Source organism: Panthera uncia, chromosome F2 (genome assembly GCF_023721935.1).
Source record: "Panthera uncia isolate 11264 chromosome F2, Puncia_PCG_1.0, whole genome shotgun sequence".
Classification (NCBI taxonomy): Eukaryota; Metazoa; Chordata; class Mammalia; order Carnivora; family Felidae; genus Panthera; species Panthera uncia.
This window is the reverse complement of record NC_064812.1, coordinates 8,907,844-8,919,528: the sequence shown is the minus strand read 5'-3', so window position 1 is coordinate 8,919,528 and position 11,685 is coordinate 8,907,844. Positions and strand designations below refer to the sequence as shown.

At 50.7% G+C, this 11,685-nt stretch overlaps 1 protein-coding gene across 1 annotated transcript in view; it reads left to right on the top strand.

The window, feature by feature from the left end:
• TG (thyroglobulin) overlaps window positions 1-11,685 on the top strand; it is a 149,598-nt gene that overhangs the window by 91,844 nt on the left and 46,069 nt on the right. Inside the window, exons 30-34 of the mRNA XM_049633747.1 lie at window positions 226-363; window positions 1,191-1,367; window positions 2,980-3,091; window positions 5,641-5,720; window positions 6,419-6,562. Coding sequence (XP_049489704.1) covers window positions 226-363; window positions 1,191-1,367; window positions 2,980-3,091; window positions 5,641-5,720; window positions 6,419-6,562 — 651 coding nt within the window. The remainder of the gene's footprint in view (window positions 1-225; window positions 364-1,190; window positions 1,368-2,979; window positions 3,092-5,640; window positions 5,721-6,418; window positions 6,563-11,685) is intronic.

Here is an 11,685-nt window from a genome sequence, read left to right as displayed (position 1 = left end):
TGTGTGTGTGTGTGTGTGTGTGTGTGTGTGTGTGTGTGTGTGTATGTGTGTGTGTTGTGTGTGTGAGAGAGACAGAGAGACAGAGAGACAGAGACAGAGACACAGAGGGAGAGAGGAGGGGAGAGAGATAAGAGAGAGAGTGAGAGAGAGAGAGAGAGAGAGAGAGAGAGAGAGACTCACTGTGGAGATAAAGCAAAGGAAGTTGACCCGCTCCTTCTTTTTCAGATTTGACAACAGAACTTTTCTTCCCCGTGGACCTTAACCAGGTCATTGTCAATGGAAGCCTATCCCTGCCCAACCAGCAGCACTGGCTTTTCAAACACCTGTTTTCCCCTCAGCAGGCAAACCTGTGGTGCCTGTCTCGTAAGTACCCTTAGAACACATCCTTCCTCTTCTGGATCCTCTGGTCAGGCAACACAGACTTAGTTTAACGACTCTTGAGAAATAGATAGGATGAGACTCAATGGCATAACTCAGGAATCACTTCAGTGTTAGTACCAGGGGTGATACAAAAGAAAGACAGGACATAACCCATCGATTCAAGAAGCTTACAGTAGAGATAATCTCTACTCTACTCCCAGAACCTATCATCCATCCATCCATCCACCCACCCATCCACCCATTCTTTACCCAATAGACATGTGCTATGTTTAGCATGTGCTATGTTCTAAGCCTTGCATTTGACCTTGGGGATGAGAAAACAAAAGAAGATGAATAAACTATAATCCATCCTTGTGAAAAAACTGTATAATCTCACATATACCAGTGGGAGAGTCTGACATGGGAGTGGAACAGGGGAGATCATTCACAGAGTTCACAAAAGTTTTATAGTCCCATGGCCTCAGGTCTGAAGATCCCAACTGCCTCTGAGATGGTCCTGGGTAAAGATCCAGTGGAATTTTGCTCTCTCTTCCCCTGTATTTCTGAGTTCACAGCTCACTCTTCACCTTCTTAGATTCTGCTTTCATTCAGAGTCACATGGACTCCCTGTTTGGTGCACAATCCTCTCCCCAGCTAGCAGAACTCTAGTATTTTTTCTTGGGCCTTTCAGAATGGATATTCTCAACGGTCCTGGGCCTCTGTCGTCCAAGGAAGAATCTCTTCCCGGCATTTCTTCCCAGTAGATCCTGTAGAGGTTACTTTCCCTCAGGCCTCCCAAGGACCAAAACCCACTGCTCTCTTGCCTGCAGGCTGTATCCAGGAGCCCTCTTTCTGTCAGCTGGCAGAGATAACAGACAGTACACCCTTGTACTTCACCTGCACCCTCTACCCAGAGGCCCAAGTGTGTGACGATGTCATGGAGCCCAATCCCAAAGGCTGCAGACTATTCCTGCCCCACCAGCCAAAGACCCTGTTCCGGAAGAAAGGTGGGTGCTTCGTGGGATTTGCGCAAACGGCATTTCCAGTGGGCTACTGGCTCCTTGGTTTTAGAAATACCCACATTAACTTATTCTTCTTTTTGAAATTAAGGTTACTCACGCTCCTTGTAACAATGCGACACCGTTTAGAAACGCATCAGGTTGACCATAGAGAATAATCCTGTTCTGCAATCGTACTCCTTAGAGAAAGCCACCATTAATGCACCTATCAGTTCAAATTCCATTCGGCTATCTGTTACGGAAAATCCCAACAGTGGCTTTCACAAGATAGAAGTTGATTTTTCTCTCTGAAGACATTAATGCCACTTTTTTTTTTTTTTTTTTTATGGAGTGTTTTTCCCCTGCACAGTCTCCATTTCTTCTGGGATATTATCATGCTTTGTTTACTGTTCTATCTGTGCTGGAGTTCTTTCTCAGATATCTGGTGACCCTCGGTTTTACATTCAAATGTAAGAGAGGGGCCCAGAAACTGATTGGGAAGCTCAAAGTATGTGGTGAGAGCTCGCTGCCCATGTCTAAAAACCGTGGCTAAGTTACTGATGCTAAACACAAAATTTACCCATGCTCATCCAGGCATCTGACACAATCCTACAGGTTTCCCTGTAGGATAATCTAGTTGGGCCACCGTTTGGGGGGATCCCTCAGGTCTTTATTTATGGGTCCTTCCCATGAAGGAATCTTATAACACCTGGCCTGAGGCCATGAGCCTCACTGCTGTTGGTTTGGATGCCAAATAAGGTTGGACGATGAGAGTCTCAATCGTCACCATGTAGGTGGATCTGAAAGAATCCCCTAGTTTCAGTGTGGGATTCCCACCACGAACTCCACCTGGTGCATCGAAGAGATCCTCTCTTTTTTGTTCTTTTCAGAGAATAAGCCTTCTATCTTCTTCTGCAGTTGGGAGAAGGCACTTGTCTCCCGTGCAGAAGTGGGGAAGCCGTCCGGAGACCTAACTGCTTCTTCTAGAGATTTCCGGCCTATCCTGGTTTAGGCCACCTTCATCCCAGTGATGTCAATACTTAAACTTTTGGGGATTCCAGAAGGTGTATAGGGTATCTTGTTCTTCCCAAGGAAAAGTTGAGGATTCAGCTTTCTTAGCTCCTCTGTGTGCTCTCTAGCTTCCAGAATTGTTGCTGTATCCCTTCTCCTATTCTTTGCAAGTTTTTTTTTAATGTTTATTTTTGAGAGAGAAAGAGAGACAGCAACAGAGCACAAGTCGGGGTGGGGGGCAGAGAGAGAGGGAGACACAGAATCCGAAGCAGGCTCCAGGTTCCGAGGCATCAGCACAGAGCCCGACGCGGGGCTCAAACTCACGAACCGCGAGATCATGACCTGAGCGGAAGTCGGACGCTCAGCAGACTGAGCCACCCGGGTGCCCCATCCTTTTCTCTTTATTCTTGTGTGTGTGAGACTTTACAAGAATCCCCTTACTGTCATTTTAGCGAGATTTGTGATAAGAACAGAGAGTAAGCATGTGAGTTTAATATGCCATCTTTAATTGGAAGCTCTCGATCTGTTGTGTCTACCCTAATCTTCATATTTCATAGATGCAACAAATCTCTCTCTAAATAATATATAATTTCTTTCTTCCCCCGTGTAGTTATACTGCAAGATAAAGTGAAGAACTTTTATACTCGCCTGCCGTTCCAAAAACTGACGGGGATTTCCATTAGAAACAAAGTGCCCATGTCTGAAAAATCCATTTCCAATGGGTAAGCTACTTCTGTCCTCTCAAATCTTTATTGTTAAGACTTTTCTGCTTCCATAAGAAGGTGACTTAATATCAACTAAAGGCACATACATAAGAAACTGTAAAGCCCAACGCAAAGAGTGGAAAGGTAATGAGGAGGTGACCATATCTAAAACCCGTGGCTAAGTTACTGATACCAAACACAAAATTTAGCCATGCTCATCCAGGCATCTGACACAAAAGGGAGACACTGACCCGTGTCTTATCAATTAACAGATATTATCAAGTGTTGTGATAAACTTGATCAGCAAAGTCTCACTATGCTGTGTGCAAAATCTGGAGAGAAGGTAAAACTTCTAACAAGCTCATAAGCTTATCAGGAATTTTAATTTGTTCGATATACTATTTTTAAAAGTATGTTATTATATATTTAGGTAGTTAGCTGTTATTTAGTTGTTTTACTTGAAGGTGATGTTTCTCTCAGCCTAGTCTTTGGATCCCACCCATCAGAATCACCAAGAGGATGTTTTGCAAACTTCATTCCTGGGTCCTTTCCTGGCCCTACTGAATCAGCATTTCCTGGGATGGGGCTCAAGAATCTGAATTTTAAGTAAAATTCTCCTCCTGGTGATTCTTTTCTACTTTAGAATTCGAGAGTCATTGGCCTATGAACTGTTGGTTTATGAAGTGTTGCTGATTTATGAAACTGTGTCATGTTGCTGGTGGTTAAGATCTGCTTTTGAAGGGGCGCCCGGGGGGCTCAGTCGGTTAAGCGTCCAACTTCAGCTCAGGTTGTGATCTCACGGTGTGTGAGTTCAAGCCCCTCATCGGGCTCTCTGCTATCAGCACAGAGCCCACTTTGGATCCTCTGTCCCCCTCTCTCTGCCCCTCCCTCCCACACTCTCTCAAAAATAAATGAACACTTAAAAAAATTTTTTTTAACGTTAATTTATTTTTGAGAGAGAGACAGAGCATGAGAGGGGGAGGGGCAGAGAGGAGGAGACACAGAATCTGAAGCAGGCTCCAGGCTCCAAGCTGTCAGCACAGAGCCCGATGTGGGGCTCGAAGCCACGAACCTCGAGATCATGACCTGAGCCAAAGTTGGGCGCTCAACCAACTGAGCTACCCAAGTGCTCCTAAATGAACATTAAAAAAAAAAAAAAAAAAAAAAAGATCTGCTTTTGAAAATGGACTTAAAAGGACGATATGGGGCAGGCTGTCTTGAGATCTGGCAGGGCACTGCTTGCAATGCTGGGGCAGGGTCAGAGAGAGAGGGTTGGAACCAGAGATAGACGCCATACTGGTGCTGGGGACTCAGAGAAGGATGGTTTGATGGGACAGCACGTCATCCAGGCTGGAGCTCAGCACTGGGCTTCCAAGAGAGGAAAACACAGTGGTGGGTGGGCAGGTGGGTAGGACTCTGGGAGAGGGAGCCACGGGGCAGGTGGTCCACAGCCATCAGGGCAGAGTTGCAGTCAGCATTGGAAAAATCGTCCAAGACACGGAAGCTTTGTGCACCACAGTGCGAGTGGAGTTCAGGGGCTCCTAAGACAAGGAAAGTGACAAGAATGAGGCAGTTTGCCCCCACCGAAAAGGAGCTGAGGGGCTGAGCGAGCTCCCGGGAGTCAAGGACGAGCGATCAGAACTGGGACAGGCAGTCAGGGCTAGGGGAGTTAGAGCTGAGCCCGGGAGCATTGGCTTGGAGCCACTACGTCTCTCCAGGACTGGTCCTAGAAGCTGAGGGAGGGATCTAGCAGCCACACTGAGTTATTAGGCAAAGTAGGTCCCGAGATGGGGCCTGGATCCGCCGACCCAGCAAACCAGAGTGTGATTAGCCAACATCACATGGCACATACGAAGGGAAGCTGGGTCAGGGGAAATGTGCCGGTCTTTGCCGACAGACACCTGGTTGGATCACTCTGACCGCAAGCCCATGGGGTCTCCCATTTCTGAAGATGCCTTCTCTACCCTGTCTCCCTTTCCCCAGAGCCCAAAGCTGAACTTTCTCACATTCAGGATGCTGGGTGAGCTTGGCTTAGAGACCGGCACATAACAGGCACAGAATAAATGCTCAATGAAAGAATGAGCCAATGAATGAAAGATGCCAAGACTGTGTTCCTGAGAAAAGAGTAGAATTTTGTTTTTATTTAAAAAAAATTTTTTTTAATTAAAAAAAAATTTTTTTTTATTTATTTTTGAGACAGAGGGAGGCAGAACACGAGCAGGGGAGGGGCAGAGAGAGAGAGAGAGGGAGACACACAATCCGAAGCAGGCTCCAGGATCTGGGCTGTCAGCACAGAGCCCGACACGGGGCTCGAACTCACGGAGTGTGAGATCGTGACCTGAGCTGAAGTTGGACGCTCAACCGACTGAGCCACCCAGGCGCCCTTAGAATTTTGTTTTTAGAAGGATCCTCAAAGCTAGGAATCCACTCATGCATACTGGCCACAGCACCCCCACTTCACGGAGTCATGAGGAAAGGAACTCCCGGAAGTAAGAATGACTGTAATTCAGTAGGTCCTGGGCCACTCACAAAACCCCTCTTGCCCGCTCTTTCTCTCCTCGTGCCAGCTTCTTCGAATGTGAACGGCTGTGCGATGCGGACCCGTGCTGTACTGGCTTTGGCTTTCTAAACGTGTCCCAGCTAAAAGGTAAGAGCGAGAGCGACTCCGCCTGCCTGAGCACAGCACTTGGCAGCCTGGAAAACATGCTCCCACATCTGCTCTTTTTGGGGTGGATGGGGAGGTGCCGTCCTTGTTCACACATGGGAAGTGGGGGCCTGGGAGGGGCGGTGGCGAATACATGGAACAGCCGGCCGGACGTGGCTCCTGGCCCACCGCCAGGGGAACCTTGACACGGCACTTTGCCTGGCTCACATGGCCTCCTTCTAGGCTCCCAGCTCATCTCTCAAGATGCGGCTCAGGCATCTTGGTGGGATGAACTCTGCATCCATCCATATGACCTGAATTTAAAACTGGATTCGGTGCCTTGCTAGTGATGTGATCCAGGAAAACCCACTTAATCCCAGAGCGTCTCCGCATCCCTCACGTGCAAATGCAAATACAAATCCCCCTCACGGGACTGTGTGAGGATCCAGTGACGGGATGCCAGCAGAGACCAGCCCCGGGCGCGTGGCGGGCGCCCCATCAGGAGAAGCTCCCTCCATCCCTGCGCTCTGAGACAAGCTCGTTGCGGTACCCGGGTTTTCACCGGTGGCTAAGATCGTGCCTGGAGTCCGGTGGAGCACCCCAGGCGCCCGCTGGAGGATGGGTTTGCAGGATTTCCCTCATTCCGTTAGCCGTCTTCCCTCATGATCGCCTTTCTGGTCCTGGTTCCTCCTTTGCTCCAGGAGGAGAGGTGGCGTGCCTGACTCTGAACAGCCTGGGACTTCAGACGTGCAGCGAGGAAAGTGGAGGCACCTGGCGCATTCTGGACTGTGGCTCCCCTGACACCGAGGTCCGCACCTATCCCTTTGGGTGGTACCAGAAACCTGGTGAGTCACCCGCCCCTTCTGGCTACGTGGCCGTCTTCGGTTGGCTGCCTGCCAACCATGTATTAGGATGATGTCCTTGGGCTGGGAAGGAGACCAGCCGGGATTCGTTGGGTCCAAGTGACAGAAACTGATCCTGTAGAACTTCAGCAGGGAGGGAATTTATCTGTTGCTGATAGACTCAAAGCAAAGACGACTCACCTGGTCTCAGCGACCGGGATGTATTTAGCAGGAATGAGTGGACAGTGTCTCCATCATCAGACTTTGGTTGTTGTAGTCAAGCTTTAAATTCAAGGGAGAGAGTTTGGCCCAGCTTGGGCTCTGTGCCCTCCCACTGCCAGAGGGAGGGTGGGGCAGCCCGAGCGATGTCCTCTCAAGACGGTCTGCACAGTGGGAGAGAGGAGGGTCTTCAAAGTATGGTTGAGGTGCTGTTGCTGGGCAGGGGAAACCAATAGACGTGCACTCTGCCAAGTTCCCTTGTGTTTTTTTTGGAACTTGTCAATTAGGGCAATGGAACACACGGCAGTCTTGGGGAGGGAGAGGGGGACACTGGTGTGTATTTGACGACGTACATGGAGTTAGGATTCCAGGGTCAAGGCAGCGTTGTCCCAACGTGGGCGCTTCATACATACGTGCTGATTGTATCCCAGCCCGTTTGGGGAGCTCAGTTTGAAATCGGCGAATGAACGAATGGATGGTCTGCGTGGGATGATGGAGAAGCTCTGTACTCAGATGAAGAGATACGAGTGTCTTCCCAGCTCCGCCACCTACTGTATGTTTGTCTTTTGGAAAGTCTTCCCTTGCGTCTGTTTCTCTGTTGGGAGAACGGTGATTGAGACTCACTCTGGTCCCGTCAGCTCCTACCTTCCAGGTGTTTCTAGGTGCGGGTACAGGTGGGGAACAGTGGGGAGCTGCCCGGAGACTGGGCACGTTCACCCTGTGTCCCGGAAGCAAATCCAGAAGGATGTGCCGGGTACAAAAAGATTGAAAACCCCCTCTGAGTAGGTGTCCAACGGAGAGGCTGAGATGAGGTTCGTTATCTCCAATCATGGCTTCCTCCCTCGTTTCAGAGTCAATACAGGACTGATGCTGGCCCTGCCAGGGCACTTGTCCCGGAAATGGGACTCATGGAATGTGCAGTTTGGAGGAATCTTAGAGATCTATAACTTGGATCTCTACACCCTTCACCCAACGCAACGCGTTGCCCCAAAGGAGGAAAGGAGGGGAAAACTGATATTACGTGTCTGCTGGGTGCCTGCACGTGCCGGGGCTTCTACGGGGGCATGGGATTTAATACCCATGAACGGGCATTCTCTCCTCCATTTTGAGACGAGGAGAGGGTGGCATAGGAAGTTGGAACTACTAAACCCCAAACCACACAACAAGAGTCAGGCTGCAAGGCCAGAGCTGGTGACCCTAGATGTCACTCTTCTCCGTTTCCACGTTGCTGGCAGGTCTTTCCCCTCCCGTGAGTGATTGGATGTGACAATGTCCAGACCCTTTGACCGGTTTTCCCCTAACTCAATTAACTAATAAGCAATTTATTAACATGTTGAAAAAACAATAATAAAACTAACTAATAAGCTAAGGGACCAAACCCGTCAGTGGTGTGGCCTCTCGCTCCAGAGCTGTATCCAACTTGAAGGGGCTGGGATGGGGCTCCGTGGTAGAATCTGGCCCCGGCCCTTGTCCCTGAGCCTACTAACCCCCGAGGCATTCCTTGGCTTTCGGGCAGATTTATGTGGAGTTAATGACTAGCAGGCTGAATGGAATCTTCCCCGCTGATGTCTACCTTGAGCATCTTGTGACTGATCCTTGATCTGAATTCACTGGGGGTCAGGGTCATGCTTTTAATTTTATTTTAACATCCTGATTTATTTTAGGAAAAACATCAGGGTTGTATGATGACATAGCCTCGCTGGGTTTCTATTTAGAGAAGAATGTTCCATATAGGCTTTAACTCACAGGGACAGGGGAGAAGTAAATGCTTGCTTAGCACTACGGCCCCCCCGGGAGACCCCAGGGCCAGCCCTGCGTATTTCGGGGGCTTCGAAATGGAACCCTTCGTCTTCAGAGCTTCCCCGCCCGTCTCTGCTCCCATCCCCCCTCCCATCTCCTCACCCCGCAGAAGACTGAAAAATGTCTTTCTTGAGAATCTTCATCTGGCTCAGGGAAGACTTGGGTAAAAAGAAGGTTAAGATATAAGTCATTTGTTCAGAAATATCGTGGGAATTGGACCAGGGCGTTACAACATCGTGGCAGGAGGTGGCAGAGAGAAGAACCCAAGGTGCTCATTGTCCCAGTTCATTCCATATGTTCTGTTTCTTTTCATCAGATGGCACAGACCCCTAGCTTTTTCCAATATATATTTTGTGGGGTCGGGCTGGGGACTCAGTTCTGTCCAGAAACTGCGGGCTGGGGAATTAAAAATGCACAGCGGTGCTCTCTTTCAAAGGACACTGACTGGACATTGACCGTGCCCAGGGCCTCTGGTGTTACTAATCAGCCCGTATTCATCGGACTCTTTCTGTGTGCCTGGCTGGATAAAGCATTTATAAGCCTTATCTCATCTAATCTTCACAAACGCTGTTAGATAAGGAAAGGGAGGTTCAGAGAGGTTAAGTCACTTGCCCAAGGCCACACAGGAATCACATCTTATTCAGACCCAACCACATAACATAAGGATTCAGTCAGTCAGAAAGACCTAGGTCTGAACTCTGACTCTGTCGTATGCCCACCTGAACCATGAAGGGTGGAAAGGACCCTAAATCTCCTCTCCATCAGTTTTGGCACACGCAGCGTAAGTTTTTATGGAAGAATTCTTGGAAAGAATTTCCATAGTAGGCTTTGGCCCTTGCTTCAGATCCATGGCTTGGCCTTTTAGTCTGTTGACATCTATATTGAGTGTTGACCACAGGCCCCAGATTAGACTCCAGGCTGAGAGCCAGAGACGAGAGGCATAACCCAGGACCCGTTTCTGAAGAACCGCCCCTGAGGCAGGGGAAGGGAAGTGATACTCACCGAACTCCTGATACACGTTAAACACCGAGGAAACATGGGAGGTAGAGGGTCCTGCCTGCAGAGGGTTTAGCTGGGCTGAGGGGCCGGATGCAAGAGAAATGGAACATTTCTTAAGCGCTTACTGTATGTCAGAAACCACCTTAGAGCGCTTTTTTCCCCTGTGTTAATTTGCCAACCCCTGTGAAATGGGCTGTATTCCTATCCTCCTGTGAGGAGATAATCATTCTGTCTGCAAGCAGAGATGTAGCTGAGGTTCCCGTGGGGGCTGCACGATGGTGGGGTCAGGGGGCTTCTGGAGCACGAAAGGGGAAGAGAATTCTGTTCTACAAGGGATTATGCAAAAGTGTCTCCAGGGGTAAAGGAGAGTGGGCTGACGGGGGCAGTGACCACTGTGTGGGGACAGGCAGCAGGCTACGGAGGTGGGGTGGGCCAGGGTCCTGCCCTCACAGCCCTCAGAGTTTCAGAGACCCGCACACACAGGCAATGGGGCAGTCACAGCATAACGATGGTGCCAGGCTATTCACAGAACAAAGGCCAGGAGAGAGGCACAAACCTGTCTGGGAGCACCAACAGGGGGCCCCAGAGAGCCCACGGCAATGCACTATAGGACTCTGCGGTCCACAGTGAGCAGAAAGTTCCATGTGTCGGTGCAGAACAGAGGCTCAGGCTGAGAGAGTGTGAACGCAGAAGAGGCTGTTCTCGGGCCTGCCCCAGCAGGAGGGCCCAGGGAGCACGCCCGCTTCTTCGCATCCAGGGTGGGAGCGGCCAGTGCTGCTCTGTGGTCGAGCAGTGCCCCAGAGCCCCGGCTTTTCTGGAAAGGGCGGGCCCCCGGGGCCCTCGTACCTTCCCTTTGCTCTTTAAAGAGAACGAAGGCTGCCCGTTCTCTCCGCAGCTGTGCATGGCTGGCAAGTGGGGCAGGGTCTCTGGTTTCTTGATAAAGTCAAATGTGGCTTCTAAAAAAAACAGTCGAAGCCACACAGTTCCTGCTAAGCAAATGCACTTGGACCTTGCAGCAATTCTAGGTAAGGGAACATAACCTGGGTAGGAAATGAAAAGCCCATGCGATTAGGCCTGTCTGCAATCCACGTCGAAACTACCACATGGAGGTAGGGTTACTGAATGGCCCGCTCTCTGTCCTCATTTGCGTCCTGCCCACAGCTCCTGCCAAATGCTCAGTGCCAGGTTGGCTCCAGGCACCAGGCTGGCATTTCGCAACAACGTCTTCTTTAATCCCCAAGCACCCCTGACGAGATAGGGCCTATTGTGAACCCCATTCTGTGCTGTGCTGGCCAATATTTCACAGCTGGCGAGGGTGAGTGGAAGCCCTGATTTGTGGCGATTGCCACTTGCCGTGGTGGAGATGTCCCCACCATGGCCACCAGCTTGCTCTCTGTCTGTCTTACCCCAAAAGCAAAACCCTATTAAGAAATACTGCTGAGGGGGTGAGAAAGGGTAAGTAATGCAACAGCAGTAGAGCCACGTGATCTGTTGTCTGCTGAGATGAGCTGCTGGGTGGTGCTCCCTGGTGGTGCTCGCTGAGACGAGCCGCTGGGTGGGCTCCCTGGTGGTGCTCGCTGAGACGAGCCGGTGGGTGATGCTCCCTGGTGGTGCTCGCTGAGACGAGCCGCTGGGTGGTGCTCCCTGGTGGTGCTCGGTGAGACGAGCCGCTGGGTGATGCTCCCTGGTGGTGCTCGCTGAGACGAGCCGCTGGGTGGTGCTCCCTGGTGGTGCTCGCTGAGACGAGCCGCTGGGTGATGCTCCCTGGTGGTGCTCGCTGAGATGAGCTGCTGGTTGGTGCTCCCTGGTGGTGCTCGCTGAGATGAGCCGGTGGGTGATGCTCCCTGGTGGTGCTCGCTGAGATGAGCTGGTGGGTGATGCTCCCTGGTGGTGCTCGCTGAGATGAGCCGCTGGGTGATGCTCCCTGGTGGTGCTCGCTGAGATGAGCTGCTGGGTGGTGCTCCCTGGTGGTGCTCGCTGAGATGAGCTGCTGGGTGGTGCTTCCTGGTGGTGCTCGCTGAGATGAGCTTCATGGTGATGCTCCCTGGTGGTGCTCGCTGAGATGAGCTGCTGGTTGGTGCTCCCTGGTGGTGCTCGCTGAGATGAGC